Genomic DNA, 26,401 nt, shown 5'->3' on the forward strand with positions numbered 1-26,401 from the left:
TCTGTCCCCTATGTCTGTAGTGTGCACCTTGGGATGCCCGTAGAACATTAAGCATCAATTTTCATGTTAGTTTAGGTATCATGATGGTACTTTGCCACTGCAACCTGTTAAATTAACGTACAAATACAGGGCAACAATGGTTTCTTCCGCTTGAAAGTGGAATAAGCTTAACTGTTAATACAAGTATGGAAGAGCTTAGGCATTGTTAGGGAGTGTACGTGCCTAAAGGACAATAAATCAAAGTAATATGGCCTGTACTGCTATTTCAAAAACGAACTTTTCCCATTACAACTGAGAAATTTTAATATCTGAAATGTGTAAGACATGTTCATATTAGGCTACATGGTCAGGTTAATGTAGTAACAAAGCATTTTCTCTCTCGAAAGCTCACATACTCAAATCCGATAGCTACGAAAAATAACAAACAAAATACAATGAGAAGCTTTAAAGTAAGAGGCGTGGGCCAGAGACAGAGCACACTGGTAACACTGAAAAGCATTCTCCATAGCCCTGATGCAGAACAGATCATAGAGGCATCTTCTTACATGCACACCACTAAAGCTAACATTGACTAGATTGGCTGCACTAAGAAATCTGTTAGTAGTTATGGAGGTATTTGGCTTAGATCAATACTCCTGTTAGCTACTAGGCCTTCACGTCTTATAGTGAACAGTTAGTACAACACCACTCCACTTCACATCTAACATCGTCCTCCAAGACAATAATGAAGTGAGAAATGAATAAAATGTAATGTGAATAGTACAAAACTTCAGAGTTGGTAGTATGGAACAAAGCAAGGACAAAAAGCGTAGTAAATATGGCCTCTACAGTGAATACCTTAGGAGCTAGGAGCACTTTTTCATCTTCACTACTGGGAAACAAATCCCATTTACTGAGCACCTGCTCATAGCTCTTAAGGTAGCAATTTTGGAGCCCATGTTTACTAGACTTTTTCCTTGTGTGGGTCAATGCTATCACCTTGCTGTTGAAGGTCTGGTATACAGGAGACAATCAGCACTCTCAAAAGCACCCCTTTATATACAATGTCACAGAAAGGCACTGCACCACTTGGCTTATAAAGTTCATATGCATAGTAGCTATTTGCCACTTACATTACTATCACTAAAATCCCTGAAACAGAGGTCAGCCATTTATCCCAGAAAAAAAATTTGAATTATCTGTGAACATTATAGTCATTAAATGTCAACAGAAGCTTTTCTTTGTATGAAATTCAAATCAATATGAATATCTTAAACAATTTGTTTCAGTCATTGGAGTTGCTGCTAGTAATGCATATCTTGCAGTTGGTCTGTCATAGCTCTTTCACCACAGGGAAAGTCAAACACAGCCTTGGTCAGGTAAGAGCTTACCTAAAATATTCTTCAATGAAAGTATATTATTAAACAGGCAGAATTTGTGATTAAGTAATAACTTTTCATTCTGCCCTTAAATGGTATTGCAAGCTTTCCCAACACTGTTGCTCAAAAACAAGCAAATGAAATTCCAGAAAAATGGGTACAACACTCCCTACCAATAGTAGAGAGCATACTAAATAAAATAATTAAGCAATTGATCTCAGATGTAACATAGCTTTCCCTTGGCATTATCAGATTAGACACAGAAAGGACTCTGCTGTGTCCTCATTGCAGCATCCTCACTAAAATCTAAAACAATTTACACACAACAAAAAAAAAAAATTAAAATGATCAGACAAGGATCAAGCAAATCTCAAATTAAGGTTCAAGTAATTGGCCACCTCAACAATTTAGCACGAGTATGATGAAGCTTACAGTTACTGCAACTCTCTTGGCTTTTGGAAGTCCTGCAGTTCAAAACATTCTTAGATAAAATGACATGGAATGTAGGTTTACTAGAATAGAAGAATATCTCAAAAATGTGGCAGAAATGAAGAGAAATTAATGTGTTTGCCATACTGTACCACTGCATATCTATCTAATGCTTTTTTGTCCGTATGCAATTAGCATTCACTTTGATCATCAAACTATACCATGACAACAATTACTGGAAAAAAATCATGTATTTGGAAGCATTCATCATTTGTAAATCATTAAAAGTGTTAATTAGCATGAGAAATGCTTGTACATGGAAGGAAGTCATGCCTCAAAACAGCAATTTTTTGACAACTAGTCCAATAGGTTCCACTGTTATACGAAAGTTCAAAAGTAAATCTTTCCTTTCTCCTACTAAAAAATTTAAAGAAAATCAATTGATATCTTTTTTAAAACACTTTTTTAAAACACTTAAATACAATTCACACATGTCAGCAACAATCAACAACATCCCCATGAAGGTAAATGTGTGTACAATTTTCAGAGCAACATGTCTAATATTCATCTCTCTCTAATGATACTTATACTGACCAAACATTGAAGCTTAACCTTTTCAAATATTAGGAGATGTATGAAGTTTGACTATCATACCATTCAAGAGTATCATGTTGGTCCTCAGAACGCTAATTTTGTTAATCGCCCAGCAATAACGTTTTACTTTTGGTTTTACAGAGCATTGTCTTTTGGCATATGAGCACTTAACCATACGGAATGTAACCTAGGCAACAATGAGGATTCACTTTAAGGGGTTCTTCATTTCACTGGTGCCCGGTTACACAAAATCCTTGTCACTGATAGGTTTCGCAGTGCTAGATTTCACACCATATTTAGTTTCAAAAAGTTACTATGAAATTAATTTTTTCAGTACATATGAGATGTTACAACCTCTTTCTACATATGCATCCAACATATTACAGGGACTAAGTACAATACATGGTATGCTGCAATGACAGTAGCAAACTTCAACACGAATGAGCCTTCCACAATATGTTACTATGCAATGACAATGTGAAAGTAGTAAATTTCAGTGAAAATAAAACTGTTTTGTCCAAGACAGAAGCAACCTCCAAGTGTATTCATGTGTAAGTATGGGACAAACTGAATAGTCTTCATCTTCTACTACTCCTCCTCCTTGAGGCAGTTGCAAAGTGACTCACTTGTTTGAAAATTATTCTTTAATGCAAGAGAATATGAGAGTGATGAATAAAGATTAAGGCCACACAACATGACTCAGTTTTGGGCAGCAGAAAGCTATGAAAGAAATCAAAATATTATGAAAGACATTGTCCACACTACATTCACCTCCTTATCTTTATCTTTTCATAGCATGTCCAGTATGAATAACTCTTTAAAACAATCTCTGGTTGATCGTGTCAATCAGGTTTATCTATCAGTTCATCAGAATCCTGCAAGAAAATATGTCTTAACCGCACTGCTACCCTGTCAAAGAGCTCATCCAAATTTCTATGTAAATGTTTAACTTCATGTTCTACTTAAGGTGCACTTAGTTTTGTAGTTCACAATAAGTTATGCCCTCTTCATAACCTGTCAAGGAAATAGCAATAGCCACGACAAAATTACTTTTTTTTTTAGTTCAAGTCTCTCTCTCTCTCTCTCTCTCTCTCTCTCTCTCTCTCTCTCTCTCACACACACACACACACACACACACACACACACACACACACACACACACACACACACACACACACACTATTTTTTGCAGCCAAAAATAATAAAATAAATTCTGCTAACAATGATGCCATTTTTGTAGTACACACATGATTTAAAGAAGCATTCATACATAGTTAAGGCACTGTAATATTTAGTTAGGTAACATAGTACAGTAGAGTACAAGCAAGAAATGTACAAATAAATTACATTTTGCCGGTTATTAGTATTGTATCAGTATAGCTACAATTAAATGACAACATGATATATGTAACGAGTGTAATGACTTCAGACTTTTCAGCATGACAATCATTTTTCTCTGATTTGGTCATACTCTAAATAAAAATAAAAAGTTATGCCAAAAATTTTAATGTAAGATAGCATAAATAAATAATTATAATTAGTTCACTGAACAGGACAACACACAGGTAGCATGTGAAATTATTTTTATTCAAATTTTGTAACAGTTTGCTTTCAAATACACCTGACATGCATTTCCCTAAAAATCAACAAGAAGTCACTAATAAATGCCTAGAATTTATTGGGTCATACCAGGTTTTCACCAAGTGCAACGCTACAGAACTGAAGACATTACACTTGAAACTGACAGACGTAAAATTACTTTTGGAACAGCTGACCTATGAGCATTTTTGCCCAAGGCATTTGCTATCTGTTGACCATTCTCTGTTGCTTATATATCAATGAAAATAAAAGATCAAAGATTCTGTACATATTTCATTCAGGGCACCATTTTAAGTTTAATACAATTTTTTAACTGAACAATTTTTTTCCGGCCCCATTTTATGGTGCCACGCACATAATGGCATACATTCCTGAGTTGCAAGCTTGAAAACCAAAGCACTGTATGATGTTGGCTTTTACATTGCAGATTGTTTCCTGACTTCTCAAACTCAGTATATAAATTGAATACATTATGCATCAGGATAAAGAAAACAGCCACAAAATGTGACTTTAAATGTATACAGTTTAAACTCAAGTGTTGTTTTCACTACCTAAATCCAACAGGCCAGTAGACAATATTTCATTTATTTATGGAACTCATGCATCAAAAGATCATATGAAACATTTGATAACATTTCAAATTCAACTTTGGAGTCAAATTTCACAACCTTCAGAAAGAGATTCACAGTCAGTTAACATTAGCAATTGACACAATATATTAACACTGCTTCTCATGTTGGAAGCACTCTGCTTCATACAGAGAAAAACAACATTTTCAACTGACTAATAAAATATATAAATAAGCTTTTATGTTGGATGAAATAATTCACCAATATGGCAAATAAAAATAAGAGATTCTTGACAGATTTGTGGAACAAAGACATCCTTTCACAAGACCATAAATGTTCTGCATTTTATACAACATATCTCATAAAGAAACATATATAAATACTTAATAGTTTTTTATCACTCTGAGCCCTCAATTTTAACTACAGCAAAAAATTTCAAATGCCCTTATTACTGTACAACAAAATAAATCTCATATATTGACAAAAATTTCATATAAATACTGTACATGCTTTACACACACACACACACACACACACACACACACACACACACACAGGAAATCAAAGTGGCTGTTTATGTTCAAATATAATACAAAATAAATTCTTTGTACAATATCATAAGATATACAAAAGATTTTACACACACAAAATCTGTGATGATTCTGAAATCACCACATATAAATGAAGTAGATTACAGCACATCTTGCACAGGAGTGTCACATTCTTATATAATTTAATTACACTTAATTCGTTGTCTCAGACATTAAATACAATAAAATTCTCTACAGCCTTTTTTCATAAAAAAACATGAGATAAATACGACCTATAGATTTGTCTTGCCTCACTATAGTAGTGGAAGTAAATGACTGGAGTAGGAAAGAGGGAAGGGGGCAAAACTGCAACATGCTGGTCTCATATTGCAAGACATGTATTAGATAATGTAGTGGTCTTTATATCCCACATTGCAAATCAATACATGTAAGTGATGCCTTTTGCACTGTAAAACACTAACATAAAGAAGCCCATCACTATTGTTTTCCCAGATGACTTCATATACGACTATGAGGACTAACAACTTTAAGACCACCTGTTATTAACACAATTCAGTTATTCAACAAAAGTTGTCATTGGTCTATATTCAATAAAATGCAACAGCCCCCTGAAGATATTTTTCTCTTTGGGTTAATAACAGTAAAGACATCTTGTAATAATATAAACATATTTTACACACTGTTGTGGTTCTACAACTATTTAAAACATTATTCTTCTCCCAAATAAACACACTTGGGTTTAATAATAATTTCCCATTTATTTCTTAATGGATGGCAAATGAAGTTATTTGCAAGTATCACCGCTCAAGTTGTCCCAAATTTTAATGAATTAAGTATAACAGACCTAGTTTTGTACATCAAGGTGGTAAAAATTGAAACAAACAATGTATGATCTACAAATTTCATAAGATCTGTCAGCAAACTATCACTGCACAGACCAAAAAATATCAAGCACCACTCATACAAATGCATAGAAGATACAAGAAGTACACATACAGAAGTTCACATATGAACTGTCTTCTGTTTTACCTGGTTTTCAGAGAAAAAATGAAACACACACGGGATGGGCAGAAGTGAAAAACAAGGTAACAGAATACGGAGCACTTGGAAGGGGCAGGTTTCTGGAGTGAAAATACAATTTATACATATATATATATTATATAAAAGAGGCGGCATATTATTACCACTAGCATCCAGATCTAACTGTGGGTCAGAACACAGGTTTCACAAACTTCCAATGCTTGAAGAAACTTGTCAGTCATAACATTATTTCCACGGTTGCCACTTTGACTTTTTGATATGCCCATCTTGGTGTATCTGAGAATAAATAAATAAATTGCATAGAATGGCAAACTACACTGACACACAGCAGTTACATAATGGTAATGAGTGAATATTATTATCTGCTACATCAAAAATAACTAATATAACACAATGTGCAAATCATTCCTCTCTCTAGATCAAATAAGTGATGAATTTAGACTGTGAAATGAACTAAATTATTCAACACTGTTTGTTAAGAAGTTACTTCCTGAACTTTCTAATTTTGTGAGCTAAGCTAATGGATCAAAATGGAGTAACACTTTAAATTAGTTGTAACTTCTCCCAATCAAAAGAAAATACGTCAGCTATACTTTACACAATTTTGACACTCTGAAGCTTGGCTACAACTCACTGATTTCCAAAATTTTAATTATTTAAAGAAAACAAATTCACCTTCTAGGCATAGTCGGCTGTCAATATTGTAGTGATACATCCCATTCCTTGAATGAGATGTATCACATCCTTAAATACATATTTCAGAGAAAAAATGTTCACGACTTTAGTCGATAAGTGGTGAGCACCCCACTGTTGGCAGGTGTTTTAAATTGTAGATGTTGATACCAGAGTGACTATATGGAAACATATGGAAGTGTATAGAAGTGGATAGCTGACACTCAACCCTACCTGCTGAGGCAGAGATACAAGTTCCATGGAGTGGGCAGTGTGGAAGAAAGACCTCCATGAAATCCAAGAATGCAAAATGTCAAAGGTCATAAAGGTATTGTTATTTTTAATTATCAAGTTTCGTATCAACTCTATTATTTACGTAGTACCGAGAGGTAGTTACGAGTTGGTAGCTGTCCTCACTTATCATGTATCGAGTTTTAATTTTGAAGATAATATAAGAAGATGAACTGCATCTCACTTCTTATTTATGTGGTGGAGTGAATGAGAAGTTAATTTTCAACAGCTTTATCTGGAGCCTGTACGAAGGCAAAGCCTGAGCCAAGTTGGAGGAAGAAGGCAAACGGACTCAGGCCACAGTATAGTTGGACCCTGATTAATAAAACTTAATGGTGACCAAATATTAAGTAAACAACATCCATTGTATATAAATTTAATGTTCAGGTGGCAACTTATTCAGGTGTTTTGTGCACGAGGTGAAGTATAATAAACCACAATGAAACCCAAGCCGACCTGGGACACTTCAATATACATGCATACTGTCCACAAACTAGGTCTAATACATACTCCGCAGTGACTATATGGGGCATGGTAGAGAATACTTTGTGCTACTGTTAGTCATTCCCCTCCTGTTCTATTTGATAAAGGAGTGAGGAAAAAATGTCTGTCTATATGCCACCGTATGCAAGTCCTAATTTCTCTTCTCTTGTCTTCATGGTAGTTAAGTGAAATTTACATAATGGCAGTAGAATCTTTCAGTGGACAATCACAAATGCCTGTTCTCTAAGCTATTTCAATCACGTTGTGGAAAAAGATCATCATATTCTCTCCAGAGATTCCTATTTAAGTTCCTAGAGCGTATTCCCATTTTGTTCACAGAGCCTTTTCCTAACACTTGCATGTTGAAACACGCCAGTAAAACATAACAGTCTGCATCTGAAATGCTTTAATTTCTTCCTATAATCTGGCTTTGTGGACATCCCAAACACACTAGCAGTATTCAAGAATGGGTCACACAAGCTTTCTACAAATAGTCTCCTTCACAGATGAGCTACATTTTCCTACAATTCTCCCAATAAACTGAAGTTGACCATTCACCTTTCCTACTACCGATCTCAATGTGGTCATTCAGTTTCATATCACTTCGCAGTCTTTCACCTAGATATCTAATCAATGTGACTGTGTCTAGCACCACATCATTAATACTGTATTTGAACATCACAGGATTATTTTCTGTACTCATCTACATTAAATGATGTTTGCTACACTCAGACCAAGCTGCCATTCACCGCACCAACTACAAATTCTACCTAGATCATTCTGTATCCTCCTCCAGTCGTCCAATGATATGTTTCCCCATTCTCTGCAGTGTCATCAGCAAACGGTCAGATTGCTGTTTACCCTATCTGTCAGGTTATTTATGTACCTAGAGAACAAAGGCCATCCATCCTATCACACTTCCCCGGGGCATTTCTACCAATATCCTTGTTTCTAATGAACACTGACCATCTAGGACAACATACTGGGTTTCTATTACTTAAAAAGTCTGAGCCAATTGCATATCTGTGAACCCGAATGCTTTCCAGAAATCGAGGACCATACGATCTACTTTTTGTCCTTCATCTATGGTTCACATAATACTGTGAGAGAAAAGATCAATTTGAGTTTCACATGAGCAATGCTTTCTAAATCCAAGCTGATTTCTGAACAGAAGCTTTTCTCCCTTGAGGAAATTTATAATATTTGAACTTCCAGAAGAATTCTACAGTAAATCAACATTAAGAATATTGGATGGTAATTTTGTGGATCTGTTCTTTCACCCATCTTATATGTGGGAGTCACTAGCACTTTTTTCAGTCATTTGGGGCTTTTTGTTGGACATGAGAATTGCAATAAATGCAATCAAAGTAAGAGATTGAAGCCAAAAGGTACACACTGTAAAACCAAACTGTAGTTCCATTTGTCTCTGCCAACTTATTTGTTTTCAACTGTTTCAGTTGCTTCTCAATGCCAGGGATACCAATTTCTATGTCTTTCATAAGGGAGTCTATGTGACAGTCAAATGATGGCATGTCTCTGCAATCCTCCTGTGTGAATGATTTTTTTTGAACAAAAAATTTAAAATTTCAGCTTTCTTTTCATTGTCTCTATTGTCACACCAGAGTGGTTGACGAGTGACTCAACAAACAGAAGCCTTTGACAATCTTAGTGATTTCATGAAGGACTAGAATTTTCTCAGCCTCCCTGCAAAGACTTTTGCTAACACTCCCCCCCCCCCCCCAAACTCTGAGTTTGAAATGTATGTAAGAAGGGCAAACTTTTTGCAATCATGCCTGAGCAAATTGGGTTCAAAGATAGCACTTTCTCAATGCAAAGAATTTTAAAAGACACTGGTTTCAAATATGTTAAGAAGAAACTTTTTAAATTAAAGAAGTGACATAGAAGCAGCACGAACCCTTATAAAGATGCACAATACAAGAGGAGCAGGTAGTTCTACAGTGTATTATGTTCATGCAACATGGGTGAATCAGAATCATTCCATGAATACCTGTTGGAAAATGAGGGGATGGTACTGCCAGTTTTGAAGTCCCCATATGAAAAGGTTCTGCTTATTCTGCATGCTGGCTTTTCTTCCGATTTTATTTCTGAGAGTAAACTTGTATTTAGGTGTAAGAAAAACAGTAGCGACTACCATTCGGAAATGAATACTGTCACTTTCAAGAAATGGTTCAGTGCACAATTCTTGCCATACCTCTCTTCAAAGTCTGTCATTGTAATTACCATGCCAGTTATTGCTCAGCTAAAACAAAGAAAAAAACAAGTACAGGCACCAGGAAAGGGGATATTGTGCTCTGCCTGAAAAACAAAAATATTCTCAACAATATAAGCCAGACTTGTCCTGAACTCCTGCAGCTTGTTAATTTATAATAGTCACACATAATGTACAAATTTGACTTTCTTGCATGTGATTGTGGTCACACAGTTGGATGGTTTAAAAAGGTTTTTGTCAACATAGCCATTGCATTCATAGTACTCGAGAACTCCCTAACTTTTATTGATTGGGAACATGCAGTCTATGAAGTATTCAGACTATAATGTCAATCCATTGCACAAGGAGTAGTTAAGCTTTTCCCAGCATTTTGTATGCTCTAATTACTCTTGAGTATGCAGCCGGATAAATCCATCAATAACTCCAATATTTCAACAAGTAAACCACTGTCATTTTCAATAGGAAAATGCCTTAAAATGAAAGGGAGGTTTACTTGTCAAGATATCAGTAGTTTTCGAAGTTATTGGGCAGCATTCTGTTGAGTTACACACAGAAGATGGTTAACTGTTTGGTTATTCAATGGATTGTAAATGTGTTCTCCCACTGTAATGTCGAACAAATTAGTTTAAACTCATAATGCCTGTTGACACAGAAAAATATAACAACATACTGACAATTTTTACAGTAGTCTTTTGCACCAGACTTTGCTGCCATTAATTCTTTTTTATGCATAGTGATTTACATTGAAATGCAATGAAACACACCCACATACGCACATTATACACATTTAAAAAATTATATTGAGTAGAAGCAGTTTTCAAATATAATGATTTCAGTTGGAGTTTATCTTGCTGTTATCACATTTTTATTTATAATATAGTCCAAATCGCAATAAATGGCAATTATTGCAACCATTTTCGAAGATGTGAATCTTCATGTTTTGGCGGCGCAAAGACTGTTCCATTAAGTTTTGGGTGTGCAGCTGCAAGAATTATCCATCTTCTAATATTTCGGATGTATAACGTTCAGCCATCTTCAGAGTGAGCCGCAAGAACGTTATACAGCCGAAATATTAGAAGAAGAAAAAGAAGAAGAAGAAGAATTCTTGCAGCTGCACACCCGAAACTTAATGGAACATTTTCTAAGATTTTGTCTTAGACAATTGTTTTGAGAAAAATTGTACTTGACATCTTCACAAAACTGCATCAGCTGTTCTTGCCTTCCAAGATCACACAGACAATTGCTGTGCAACAGTGGACACAACTGCAAGACACGAAGTAAGAGTTCTCTCATGTAGACGAGTGATCGAAATTGGTTTTAAAATGTATTATTCCCTCATGAATATGAATGTAAAACATGATGTACCATAGGCAAACGAACCCGATTGTTGTCCACAGCAACACAGTTTGGCAGCATGAACTTCTGTTTGTCCGCGCTCTGCCACCACGCATGAGCAGACCTCACCCCCTCCACACTTCCCTACCAGTCTGTCTCTGTGTGCAGAAGCGCTGTCCTACATGACGCAGGCTACAAAACTGCAGAAGGGTAGCTTGATCGCACCCCAACTGGTGCTACTAAGCAGCAAAGCATATTAATGCACAACCAGGACTTTCACTTATGCTGGTAAAGATGGGGAAACCACATCAACCAAGCACTGAAGACCAGTTCTAAAAAGCACTAAGTCTCCACCACATTGAGTAGTTGGTCGTCGAAGTACTGTTCTGGATGCGAGTGAATGGTATGACATTGACATAAGTGCATGATGCAACTCTTGGCAACTGAAAACCGAAAGCTGTGGATGAGAGACCATGACTGTGCCTTTCATATGGCGCCTTGCAGTCAACGGTGAGTGACACCTGTACTAGAGGATCAATTGTAGAGGCAAAAGTCATCAGCATACAAGGAAGGTGATACTGAAGACCTCACAGCTCTGCTGCTAGACCACTGACAGCTACTAGAAAGAAAGGACACTCAGTACAGATCTCTGTGGTACCCCATTCTCTTGGATATGTGGGGGGGGTGGGGGGGGGGGTGGGGGGGGGGGTGGACTGTGGGAACCACCAACTCAAACTTTGTAAGTACAGTGTGACAAGACTTTCTGGATAAAAATCAAAAGTGGACCCCAGAACCACACTCATGTACGGTAGTAAGCATGTGGTGTTGCCATGTGGTGTCATATGCCTTTTGCAGGTCAAAGAAGATGGCTATAAGATGTTGACACTGGGTAAAAGCTGTTCACATGGCAGACTCCAGGTAAAACATCATCAGTACTGGAACGCCCTGGCAAAAACCACCCCAGGACGGAGCCAGAAGACCCCAAGACTCAAGGAGCCAACACAGCCACCAGCTCACCATGCATTCGAGGAACTTACAGAGAACATTGGTGAGGCAAATTGGGCAATAACCTTCGGTCTCTAGAAGGGGCTTACCTGGTTTCAGTACTGGGATGATGATACTTTCTTGCCATTGTGATGGCAACTTGCTCTCACTCCAAATGTGGTTAAAGATGGCACAAAATGACGTTGACAATCCACTGAAGGGGCTTGATAATTTGGTTGTGGGTGTGCTCCAACCCTGAGGCTGTATCAGAGCAGTGGGCTTTGGATGATTGGTGAGGGCTTCTCTGAATCAGTTTCAGGAAATGATGATGACTGCAAAGCCCTGTGACTGGCAGCTTGTGCCTCCTTCAGCCACTGGCTGATGTCCGGTTGTATATCAGCAGAAGCCTTGGAAGGAAGTGTCCAGAGGGACCCCTTCCTAGCAAGAGACCCCAGAAGATGATGATTTGTCTCCAGTTGGGAGGTGGAAATCAATGTTCCTAGTAGGTGGGAAGCCAACAATCCTGAAATAGGTGTTGGGGGAAGCAGCAAGAGGCGAGCCCCCAACCATCAGGGGGCAGGCATGGTCGAGCAGCCCACTGTAGAAGATGTAAGGGGCAGGAGTACCATCACCAAAAGGGGCGACATCATCACAGCTGGAGCATATGACACTGTTCTACATGCTGGGTGCAACCACTCTTACTACTATTTCGCCTCTTCGGAAGTCAGTTTGTCCAGAGTCTTATATTCTTGCATTTTCTTCTCTCTGGAAAACAGTGCAGTCTGGTGTGCAGGGAAAATGGTGCTTTCCACAGTTGACGCTGATGGGGGAGGGGCACAGAGTGTTCATATGGAGCTGTCATCCACAATCTCTACAGATGGGGCTAGCATTACAAAGTGAAGACATGTGCCTGAATTTCAAATGCTTGAATCACCACATAGGGAGGGTGGGAGGGGGACAATCAATTTCACATCGCGTGAGTATACCATCACCTTGACATTTTCAGGCAATGAATTGCCCCCGAAGACCAAGATGGAGGCACCAGTTGCAACCCTATTGTCCTTTGACCCTCTATAGACAACAGACAAAGTGTACACCCCGTGGCTCATCATCAGAATGCAAGAGCAGGTCACGGTGGACAATGATGTACTGAATCAGGAAGTTACAGTCATCGGTGTGTCACCCAGCTTGTTACGAGTGAGCAGCACCCATGACTGGGGAGGTGTGCAGCACAAATCAAATGTTGCAGGGAGTATTTCTCTGCTTGCTGCTTAGCCCTGCATTCCTCCCATGGCATAGCCGGGGAAAGCAAAATTTGTATTCTTTATTTGCAATTTTATTCCTCCAAGGGATTATTCAAAAGCTAGACTCTGAAATGTATTATTTGAGGAAAAAAGTCCTTGAAACAGTAATTTTTCCAGAAAGTTATGTTTAAATGCAAGTTTAATCCTCTCCTGAAGTTCATTTTAATGTCAAACAATATTATTCAAAGGACTCCCCATTCCTGCTAAACTGTGTGAATTAAAACCTGTCACTGACCATCCACAGAAATAATTTGAAGAGGCTTATACTCCTGAATGAGAAGTATCCAATGATGAATCACTGTTACAGTGGAAAGGGTGGCTACCTAACAAGCTATACACACAAATCAAGCATGCTTGCTTTGGTATTAAATTATTTTGCTTATGTGAAGCTAGCAGTGAGTATTTATGTAACTTTATAATTTGCCCTGGGAAAGACACTACATTTGAACCCCAACATAGTGAATATCCTCTAGCATATGAAGTGGTTTTGTCTTTACCTCATACATAATTTAACAAGGGATATACTATGTTTACTGACAGGTTTTATAGAAATTCTCAGCTGTTCGACTTTCTCTTTTTTTAAAACCACTGCATTGGAAATGTTATGATTAACAGGAAAGAAATGCCAACAGCTTTGAAGGATCAAAACTTGAGAGAGGTACTGTTAATACCTTTTATAGAGGAATATTGATAGTGATGCGAATGTGAGATGAGAAAGATGTGTACATGCTTTCCAGTGTTGACAGTGACTAGTTACACCAAATTGAGGAGGAAGAAATAGTGAAAAAGAAGAAGAGACAGAAATACAATGACAGAGTGGGTAGCACTGATTTAATTGATCAGTACATGACAAATTATTCAGCCACAAGGGAAAGTCTTTAAAAATGTTATATGAAACAGTTGCCATTTCATGGATATAGCAGCTCTAAACTCCTACCTCATACTTGATGGAAAATTTGGAGACTTGACTTTGAAATTAATCTCATTGAAAGTTTGCTAGGAAAGTACAGTGTCAATGTCAACTCAACCTCTGAGCACAGGAAGTTGGACAACCTTGCCAGGCATCAGCCCTAAGATGATTGGTGGGATGACATTATCCAAAATATTTTCTATCCGGTGAGAACACAGCAGGCGCTGACATGAAAATGCTGAGTGAGTTGCAGCAAAAGAGACACCAATGGGATCAAAAGCATGAAGGTAAATGTGTGCATTGTGAAGAGTGCAAAGTTGGGCTATGTACATTACCATGCTTTGAATTGTACCTAATTTCTAATAAATTTATTCAAGGAAACTGTGTATGCATTGGCTCCACCAATAAAATCCTTCCCCAGAATAATAGAGCAAATAAATAATAATTTTTATTTTTACAGAAACATTGCTACTGTGAAAAGCTTCAAAAAGTTATCTAATTCCAGTCACAACAGTCATTTTATTTGAAAAACTCTTAACACAGTGCCAAGGTCACTCGGCACTACAAGTGGCTCAAGGTCCAGAAATAATTACCAGCACAGGAATAGTTATAGGAGCACGCAATTATGCAGCTGCAACAATAGCTCTGCATCGACAACTTATCATCACAGTAACAGCACAGCCAAGCGGTTAAGAGAGCAATGTGAACATTTTTAATTTGTATAGGAGCAAAAATTACCAAACTATCAGTTCAATAAGTCATGGTTTGCAAAATACTAACATGAATTCATTACAGAAGAATGGGAAAGCTGGTAGAAGCCAACCTCAAGGAAGATCAGTTTGGATTCCAGAGAATTGTAGGAAAACGCAAGGCAATACTGGTCCTACAACTTATCTTAGAATACTGTTTAAGGAAAGACAAACCTACATTTATAGCATTTGTAGATTTGGCGAAAGCTTTTGATAAAGCTGATTAGTTTACTCTTTTTGAAATTCTGAAGGTAGCAGGGGTAAAATGCAGGGAGTGAAAGGCTGTTTACAACTTGTACATAAATCAGATGGCAGTTACAAGAGTCAAGGGGCATGAAAGGGAGGCAGTGGTTGAAAAGAGAGTGAGATCGGGTTGTAGCCTATCCCCGATGTTAATCAACGTGTACAGTGAACAAGCTGTAAAGAAAACCAAAGAAAAATTTGGGGCATGAAGTTAAGTTCAGGGAGAAGAAATAAAAACTTTGAGGTTTGCTGATGACATGGTAATTCTGCAGACAGTAAAGAACTTGGAAGAGCAGTTGAATGGAATGGACAGTCTTGAAAGGAGGATATAAGATGAACAACAACAATAGCAAAACAATGATAATGGAATGTAGTCAAATTATATTAGGTGAGGGCCAGGGAATTAGATCAGGAAACGAGACACAAAGCAGCAGATGACTTTTGCTATTTGGGCAGCCAAAATATCTGACGATGCTTGAAGTACAGAGGATGTCAAATGTAGACTGGCAATGGCAGGAAGAGCATTTCTGAAGAAGAGAAATTTGTCAACACTGAATGTAGTTAAGTGTTAGGAAGTCTTTTCTGGAAGTATTTATCTGGAGTGTAGCCATGTATGAAAGTGAAACATGGACAATAAAAAGTTTAGATAAAAAGAGAATACAAGTTTTCGAAATGTGGTGTTACAGAAGAATTCTGAGGATTAGATGGGTTGATCACATAATTAATGAGGAAGTACTAAATAGAATTGGGGAGACAAGAAATTTGTGGTACAACTTGACCAAAAGTAGGGATCGGTCGATAGGACACATTCCGAGACATCAAGGGATCATCAATTTACTACTGGAGGGAAGTGTGGGGGGTAAAAATCAAAGCGAGAGACCGAAAGATGAATATAGTAAGCAGATTCAGAAAGATGTATGTTGCAGTAGTTATTCAGAGATTAAGAGTCTTGCACAGCATAGAGTAGTATGGAGAGCTGCATCAAACCAGTCTTCAAACTGAAGACCACAATAATGATGAAAATTGTTGTTTTGTATCTTCACTGTATCTCCTATTCTAAAAGTATACAGTGTTCACGTGAACACAATACACTGCATAAAACAGCGTGTGTTATTTCAAGGCTTTAAAGGAATGAAAATAAGTGTATTTTTCTTTACATAACATAATTATATACTGAACAAGTAGTGGTGAATATAGTGAACCAAAAAGTTGAAAAAAGTGTGATCTGTGCATCCTTACCTCAGCTAGGTTCTATATGGGAGGCAAGCACCTCCGAGAAACGTAGTTTCCCAACAGACATGCGGATTGATTCTATTGATCGAAATAACCTATCAGCTGACATGTCCTCTGGTAATCTTGTGAGAAATTGAGCTCCATGGAGAAAATCCAATTGTAATAATGTTTCTTGATGTAGATGAAGAACACCTGTTCACAGAAAAGAAGAAAATACAATATAACTGTACAAAATATGTACAAAAATATCATTAATTTAGGCTTTCTTATTTTGAAAACGAACTTATTAATTATGTATTGCACATATTACTAAAACTACAGGAAGTGCCTGACTAATAGCTGCAACACCTCTATGCCATTGAATTGCTCCTCAAAATGATTCCTTCATTTAGAAACTATCATATTTCATAAAGGACAGCCTTCAGGCATGTGGAATGAGTGACTGTGCACATTTAAAAAAAAAGTGGTTCCTGCTGCTGCATTAATATCAGTATGAATGCCCAGCCAATCTGTGGGTGCTGCAAATAAAACAATGCCACAGAAAATATGATAATGGAAGGTCCTTGGTGGAATATTAAGAAACCACAACAGGCAGGCAGAGGGAGGGAAGGGTGGATGATGGCTGGTTGTGAGATGCAGAAAGTGCATAGGATAGGAATATGGCACTGGTTAGCTTACTGTAGCATAAACAAGGGGGCTTATGTGCACAAGGAGTAGACTGGGAGGATCAGATAGAACAGTTGCAGGGAGAGACCATACAGAGAAGAGTTTGTAAATGAGTGAAGTTCAGGGGCAGGAAGAAGAAGGTGGGCTAATAAGGTAGAGTAGGCTTGTGGAATCGAAGAATGAATCTTAAGCACCAATTTCCACACTCATAGTGCAAAGTAGGTGGTATTAGGAGCAGGTAGGGGAGCAACGATTCAAATGCCATGTGTTATGCAGTAGCTACTGGATGGTCAGATGGCCACAGTTTGGTAATGGCCATTCATTCCAGTACATACTTAATTGGTGGACATACTCATGTAAAAGACTCTGCCAAGCTACACTCAAGTTAGTATATGGCAAGACTGCTTTCACAGCTAGCCCCGCCTCTGACAGGATTGTACATGCCTCTAATGACTGAAATATGCTGATCTTCACGGATGCATATGAAAGGGGTTGCGTAAGAACTGACCACTGGGATTTTGTAGATTGGGGATGTGGCACAGGAAATCTGGTATCATGAGATAGATGGAAATTCTCTCTCTAAGCATTACACTTCAGATACAGAAAGTATTTTAGATAAATATTATTCTATTTGCCTATGAAAAAAATTTAGGTGTTTGTCTATAGAAACTTTTTGACAATCAAGGAACTGATAAAAATCACAATTCTCTATAGTAAAAATCCAATTATTTTACTACTGCATCATTTCACTTAATGATTAAAATAATTCTATACTTTCAGCTTTTGAAGTAATGCACTGGTAAGTTAATTTACTTACTGCACTCTTATATGAAATTGTGGGAGCAACATCAAATGATATTTGTAGGAGTACATATTTAAAAATGACTAACAAATGCTGTTGGCACATTTCATACACTGATTTACAAAAGGTTTGTACAGATTACTTAATAATTTCCTTTCATTTAATTCTCCCTGATCTGTTTATGTAATTAAGATGTAAACTGGCAAATAAATTGCAGTTTATATTTAATGGTATGCTATAATTAAATACACTGAATCACACTATGTTGTGTCCTCCAAAACTTTCTCTTATTTTCAGCTTTACACACTATTTGCAAGCAAGTAGTATGTTTTGACTGTAGCTTTTCTTCAGTTCATATTTCATCATCATCAAAAACCAAAACCATCACTTAAGCAGAAATAGCACATATGTTTTTCTACACATATTATTTATCCATTTTAAACAGAATCATGTAAATTTTTTAAAAAAGAAAGATTTTTCACAAAACATCAGCTAAACCAACATTAGGTTTTATATAATACAGCAAAATGATGTTGCAAAATGCCATCACTTTTGTTGGAAATATAAATACTCTTACAAGCAACTCTCTCTTTGCAAGGATGCTGGACAGGCTCAATGTAGATCTATTATTTTCAGGTTAACAAGTATTTACTGAAATGACTCGCAGATTTCTACTCAACAAGATATGAAAAGCACATTCATTCATCCAAAACCTACCTAGTGCAGTCTTGAAAAGAAACTCTTCTCCATCCCGCAGAAAGACATCCCATACACGACACGCTACATCAAGTGGCATAGCTTTTGCAAAGACAGTATATAACCAGTCAAGGAGGTAGAGATCAGCTGTTAAATTAGCCGATGAGAAATGTGCATGCAGCCTTGGCAGGTTCTCATGGAACACACAGTCATATGCTGCATAATATGCATTCATCTGGGGACAAATAAAAAAAAATCATGAAACTAACAGTATGCAATATCTCTATAGATAAAGAAAATATTACAGATAACTCTGATGTGTACTGTTTGTGAATTACTGTATCCTGTGTAATGCAGTAAATATTTTTTTTCTTTTACTGGCTGCACTTCATTTTGAGATTTAATTATTCTGTTAATTTTGCCATAATGCTCCACAAAATCATCTTCAGTATAGACTGCTGATTTTTACTCCTGACAGACATCAGCAAAGGAAAGATGTCTTTTCATAAACTGGAAAACTAGCATTAGGATCTTTATAAAGTACTTTGTGTTATTAATTTTAGCCTCCCCCCCCCCTCCCGCCCCCCACAAGAAAACCGTATCACTTTACATCCGAACATAAAGACAAAAGTTTCAAGTCCATGATGTACCGAGATAGAAAGCAGCCATCTAATTACTAGTACTACGTAATAAAAAAAATGGTGCAGTGCTAAGAGGAACACTAGACTGCCACAGTTAACTGAGCCTGAGAGTTCAGCACCAGATGCTCTTTCCTTGGTAGCTCCTGAAACTGATTAGCTGAAAGATCTGACTTTCAAAACAATCTGAGGGAGTGACTGGGACCTAGCAAAATTGAGCAATGAGCTAAACGTTCTAGTGGTTGTAGGAAGCATGTTATATATTGGGATCTGCATCTGCGTCTACACCGACATTAACATTAACATACGGCATACAACAGCAACACACTTCCTAGGGCACACCCGAAGTTATTCCTACATAAGTCAATGACTCTCCATCGAAGATAACTTGCTGCATCCTCCCTATCAAAAAAATCCTCACTTCAGCAACAAAGTTCACTTGAGAGTCCATACAATCATACTTTCTACACTAAGAATCAATGTGGTAGTGAGCTAAATGCTTTTTGGAAACGGGGGAATAATGCATCTACCCAACTGCCTTAATCCACGGCTTTCAATATGTCACGTGAGACAAGTGCATGTCAAGTTTCACATGATCTTTCTTTTTGGAGGCCATATTGGTTGGCATGGAGGTGGTCTTCTGTTCAAAATACTTCATTATGTTAGAGCTCAGAATATGTTATATAACTCTAAAACAAATGGCTATCAAGGATATTGGACAGCAATTTTGTTTTCTTCCAACCGCTGGGCACTATTCTTTCTTGAAGGGACACACAGTATGTTATAGTTGAAAGAGGAGCCAGCTTATGTACAAATTTGGTATAGAATCTAGTACAAGTTTTATCAGGTCCTGGAGCTTTTCTTAGCGCTACAGACACCAATACCTATATCACTCATCTTTTCAGTGGTGCAAGAATTAAATTGGGCCAATACCCATGGCTTTTCATTTGCAATGAACATTTGAAAACTTGAGTTCAACATTTGTGCTTTTACTTTGTAGCTCTCAGCTTTACTTCCTGTCTTGTCCATGAGTTGTCTGGGCAATAACTATCATGTCACTAACATCCTCCACATGCCACCAGAATTTCACTGGGGTTTGTGAAAAATCTTTTGATGATATACTGGTATGGTTATCACCGAAAGCTTCATGCACTGTTCTCTTGACAGGCAAATACATTTCATTCTCAACACCTCTGTCTATGGATCTCTGCTTTGTTTCACACCTATTATGTGTCAGCCCATTTCTCTCAGAATTTGTTTACAGAGGCTGTACACTGTAAAGGGCTCCTGCCATTATGAACTGTTCTGCTGGGTATGTATCATGTATCCATCTGGAGCATGGTCAACTATTCTTTTAAACACACTGCATAGTTCCTCTAAATGCTCCTGTCCTAAGTTAAAAATTTGAAGCTCATTAAGATATGACACTGCTGCTTCTTTATCTAGTTTACTGAACAAATAAATCTTTTTACTTTCTACTTCATCTTATGGGGTGAAGATGGTGTTTTTGAAGTGTTTAACACTATTGAAATTGGGAGTTAATGTTGCTTTGTCATCAACAAAGTTTTTCAGTACAGAAAGTCTACAAGAATTTTAAAATGCATTTTTGATGCACATGTATAAAATTCTGATAGGACAGTGGCCAGTCTAATGAGCATGCAAATGCTTGGTAGAAAATGGTCATATGTCATTGTGTGAAGCCATCAGCTATTGGGAGAAGATGGTCTAATAAAGTAGTAGAAGTGATATTTTGTCAAGATCTAATAGATGCCAATAAATCACATTTTTCTGATGGATAGTTTAATTGTGATTTTTGTGCACCTCCCTCCCTATTGGCTTTTCACAGTTGTCCTGTGATGTGTGTGTACAGATTTTCACAGAGTCATTAGTTACCAGCTGGACACAGCATACAGACTGTATGCAGACTGCATGCAGAGTAGATTTTCCCACCCAGTGTGAGTTTTAAGAACTGTTCTGTTTGCAGGCAAATAGCTCCCAATAGAGACTACTTTTATTCAAATTAGATTAGCTGTACTTTTTGTTCCAATAGATCCATAGTAAGGAAATTTGCCAAGATGCAGAGCATTTTAGAAGAACAAGAAAACAAATATTTACATAGAAAAACAAATATACACTAAAGTACTTTCCATAGATCCTAAGCAAAGTACTTATGGATGTGGAATAAGTCAAAAAATCTTACACATACTTTCATTTAAAAGGTAATAAAAAACTTGTCACAAACATGAATGCGTTGAGTACACTGAGGTGCTTATAATAATTCTTAGGCTATTCTAACCATACATGATCATATAGAAAGAATGTCTTACAACACATTTACAATGATCACACTACACTAAATATGTAGAGAAGTCACATTGTACTAATACTTGCATTATTTGGTATCATTATTAACATATACACGTCAGATGATTCTACTAATAAATTCCTCACTTGAGGAGGAGGAGTAGCCCTCCAACAAATCCTTTATACTTCTCTTAAACTGAACTTTATTAGCAGTGAAACTTTTTATGGCTGCTGGCAAGATAATGATAATGTGTGTTCCTTAATAATTGACATATTTCTGGATCAAAGTGAGTGACTTTAAACCTTTGCGAAGATTATTCTTATTTACGCTACTGATTCCATAGATTCATATTCTGTTTTCCAAAGAGAAATAGTTCTCTAAACAGGTCTGTGCAACATGTTCTTGATTTCACGACGTAAATAATTCTTATTACACCTTTTTCGACATAGGCAACTTAAGCTTACCCCAAAAAATAACCCCGTATGACATTATGGAATCAAAATAATCATAGTATACCATTTTCATTTTTATATCAGCTATCTAGCAATGTCTGCATTGTAAGTATTGATTTGTTTAGGTCTTCAGAAGTTCTGTGGTACACTCCTCTATTTACTGCTGGATTGGTACTGAACCCAGGCCCACCATCCCGAACATTATAAGATCTCTAGTTTCTGAACCCATGCTGAGATCATTTGCCAGTAACAGTCAGATCTATACTATTACTAAATTGATGTTCCCACCAATTTCTTTCTGTCTGTACGCAAAGGTTAATCTCGGGCACTACTGGACAAAGTTTGATACCATTACAACTGCACCAGGTAAGTTGTCCAGCAACAGACACTTAGTGCAATCTGTGCAAAGCTCTGTTGGGGCACTAATGATTATCTAATTATGACAATTTTAATCAGCATCTTAATTTTTTTACACTACATACTTGTAATCGGTGATGTACTTAAATCCAAAACATTCTCTGGATGTCAAACACATTACTGACAAGTACATAATAATGATAATATACTGATTAAAAGTGTTGTTGTTGTGGTTTTTTGGGACGGAGAACAGACAGCGAGGTCATCGGTCTCATCGGATTAGGGAAGGATGGGGAAGGAAGTCAGCCGTGCCCTTTGAAAGGAACCATCCCGGCATTTGCCTGGAGCGATTTAGGGAAATCACGGAAAACCTAAATCAGGATGGCCGGATGTGGGATTGAACCGTCGTCCACCCGAATGCGAGTCCAGTGTCTAACCACGGCGCCACCTCGCTCGGTGATTAAAACTGTTCTACAATAAGGTAATTACATGACTGTTACTGGCAAACGTCTTTGGCATGTGCTAACAAACCATTATACAAGATATTGCTGATAGACAAACATGCCATAATGTTCCTGCAAGAAATAAATAAATGTTTATGTTGCATAATTTCTTTCATGTGCTCCCATTGTTAAGAGGGCGGAGATTCTGGCCACAGTTGTAAATGATACTTGTGCAATAGCACAACCTCTCTGAGTATGAGACAAAGACAATATTTCAACAAAGGAAAAACTTTGGGAATAATCAGAAAGATTATTTCACACTCAATTTAACATGAGAAACCTAGCACGAGTTGTTGTTACAACTTTCTTAGGGGTAAATTACTCGTTTCCATGCCCACTATTAATGCTACTTTTTCTGCACTAGAGAAAATTATGGTTCACATTAACTTAATGAAAAACGATTTTAAAAAAATGCTGTTCTCACCCAAAATCATCTGGCCACAGCATTTTTATATGTATGTAAACAAGATTCCCTAAACACTTTCTTAATCCCCCTCCCCCCTCAGATGTCTACATTGTTTGTCTTTCAGTCAACACTGTTTCCTCATTTATTTATTTTTTCTGTTAGTTTTATAAATGAAAATGGTTTTTTTATCTTTATCTTTTTACCACATATCCTTCACAAACATTTCAAAATGCAAACACTGAAACAAAACTGATTAACAGCTTTGGGAGGACACTGAGAATAAACATTAAGTTATATCAGAGAATAGGTATAAAAACTTACCACAGTTTGATTAAGCCTGAAGAAAGCCATGTGACATGGCTGATTGAGAAGATTAGCAAAGCAGATAAATGCTTCGGCTGGTTCCATATTTAATATCAGGACGGCTGCTATGAAAGACATTCCCTGGACATATCCCACATCTGGACGGTAACAAACATAGGCCCCAAGAAGACTATGCAAAATATCATAATATGGACCACCCTGAAACAGAAGTAACATGCAGGAGTTGCAGCCTCAAAGTGGCAAAAATGATTACAGATCTTGATCACAGAAGTTAGGATTTAAAGATGTTGTTACAATAATTTGGCAATACACTTTATTCCAGAATGTGATTTTTTTCTTACTACTGCTTAGGATGCAAACTATATAGAAGTTTGTTATTTCTTTATCCATCCATCCGTTCATTTTACCTGCCAAGATGGCCTCTCTTACATCTAACTAAGTATTCTTAAAGATTCTCTTTAAATGAACATTGTGCACAAAAAAGAGTTATGAAACTACATTAGAATTATATTATTATAACATACAGGTACTGTAACTTTTTTTTTTCTTTTTTTTTTTTTTACAAATAATTTTCCAAAAACACATATTTTTTTATTATTTTAACTATCAAAAAAATGAGTTAAAACCTTATGAAGATCACTTGTACTAAAATCCTGCGTATACTCATGCACTGTACTTTACCTTAAGTATCCCGAAACTTAAAGTCGGTTTTTTTTTGTTTCTGTATAGATATTATGTCTAACCATGTATTTCACAATAGTTTCCTGTGAATGGAGATCTTTGAGGAGGTGGGTGAAGCACAGCAGATGTATTTATCACACGCCAGGGGTGAGCACTTTTTCATCATCTGACGAACTGTCATCACTATCCATCTCCAATGAAGTAATAACACATTCTTCTTCACTTTCTGAGCTGCTAAATTCAGTGTCAAACTCAGCATTGCTTTAGCCATCCATTTTTAGAAGCACTGCCTACACAACAATACAAGACAGAGGCTGAAAGCCTGTGTTTTGTTGTTGTGTATTTGGATAAAGGCAATATCTAGTGGCAACCACCTTAAATATATATATATGACAGCCAAACCACATACGTACAACTGGATGCATTCTTGTGGCCAAATACTTAAGTAATGACACTGAAATAGGTATGAGCAAGGCATTATTTTTTTAAAGGTCTGTTGTTAAGATGGCCAAGTATAATCACGATTTTAAGTTTCTGTCAACATAATAAATGCAAGAGAACTTGGAATTTTGTGTTACGGGGTTTTTAACAACAACAACAATAATAATAATAATAATAATAATAAATAGGGGAAAGTGAGCAAGAGAGATTATGGAGGAATTAGCAGTGGTGGAGAAAACACAAAAAGGAGAGGAATGACAGAAGCTACAAACATGTTGGTGAAGCCAGGTGCAGTATACCGAGAGTGAAAGTACGGAAGTTCCTATTTAATCCAGCATTGTTTTGGATGTTGCACAAATAATGAATTATCACATTGCAAGTGATTGTACAGATAATGGCATAGAGCACTTTTAACCACTGCTAGTCATCACCTTTCCTGTGCCACTAGTAAATCGAGTGATGGACAATTATTGTCCTGGAAGAACCCTAATCTCCTTTATTTTGTCCTTATATTTTGTCCTTATGGTTCACACACATGAATGTTGGAGGAAGTAGAGTTATTCTATTGAGTACCACCAATGTCTAATCTCTGAACTTCATCAACAGTGTCCTCGGAAAGATGTTCATCTTTCTTCAAAGGATTCCCATGAAACTCAAGGACCATTTACATAATGCCCACATAATGACTGAAAATAGCCCTCCTTGTGATGTTGGCAACACTTATGCTGGAAATAGCCTTGAGATACTGAAGTGGAACTAATTTGATATTCCAGTGATTAAAACGCTGCAGTATAAGTAAATCTAATTAGATGTTTAGTTTCTCCAGCTTTAGCATTATTAACACATGTTTAATTTATAGTAATGAAGTGTCACTTAGTGATAATACACATTGATCCACAGACAACAAAGTTAAGTTAGCTCACTGGACAGAAAGGCACCCCCCTTAAAATAACACACTTGTGACTTTGGAGTGGTGTATCTCTCTCTCTCTCTCTCTCTCTCTCTCTCTCTCTCTCTCTCTCTGTGTGTGTGTGTGTCTGTGTGTCTGTGTGTGTGTGTGTGTGTGTGTGTGTGTGTGTGTGTGTTATAAACAAAGTTGCCTGATTTACTGGGTATCACAGCAGAGTGTACCACTCACAGTTATCTAATGTGGTGTAATGACAGCGGTCATAAAAAGATTCTGAACAATAGGGATGTGGCGTTGCAACTAGTGCGCGATCGCCCATTTGTCTATTAAAAGCTTTACTTCAGAATGTATGTGGGCTGCAATGTAAGCCGGTAGAGTATTATACGGTCAGTAACGGACGAGTTGTGTCCTGCAGACTGACGTCACTACCATCTGTTGCAGCTGCGCGTGTGAAAGCAGTGGAATAGCGCTGGCAGGCCACTTACATTATACGAAACTGAAAATATTAATAACTAATAAAGGAATAACCTGAGGACCGTCATATTTCATGTACATCCTTCTGTTGTGAAAACAAACAATATGTCAAAGTCTGAGATCAAAAATAGTTGTATTTTGGAAGTTAGTAAAATTCCATTTAAAAAAAAACAA

General features: G+C 37.1%; 1 protein-coding gene across 2 annotated transcripts in view; it reads right to left on the minus strand.

Moving 5' to 3' along the window:
* Positions 1-2,233: 2,233 nt before the first annotated feature.
* Positions 2,234-26,401, minus strand: part of LOC126474895 (TBC1 domain family member 14-like) — a 332,809-nt gene continuing 308,641 nt past the window's right edge. For both annotated transcript variants that reach the window (XM_050102389.1, XM_050102390.1), the window contains exons 7-10: positions 23,722-23,922; positions 18,761-18,974; positions 16,582-16,767; positions 2,234-6,417 (exon numbers count right to left, since the gene is read on the minus strand). In XM_050102389.1, coding sequence (XP_049958346.1) covers positions 16,583-16,767; positions 18,761-18,974; positions 23,722-23,922 — 600 coding nt within the window. In that variant the 3' untranslated portion in view covers positions 2,234-6,417; position 16,582. The remainder of the gene's footprint in view (positions 6,418-16,581; positions 16,768-18,760; positions 18,975-23,721; positions 23,923-26,401) is intronic.

This window comes from Schistocerca serialis, chromosome 4 (assembly GCF_023864345.2).
Source record: "Schistocerca serialis cubense isolate TAMUIC-IGC-003099 chromosome 4, iqSchSeri2.2, whole genome shotgun sequence".
NCBI lineage: Eukaryota > Metazoa > Arthropoda > Insecta > Orthoptera > Acrididae > Schistocerca > Schistocerca serialis.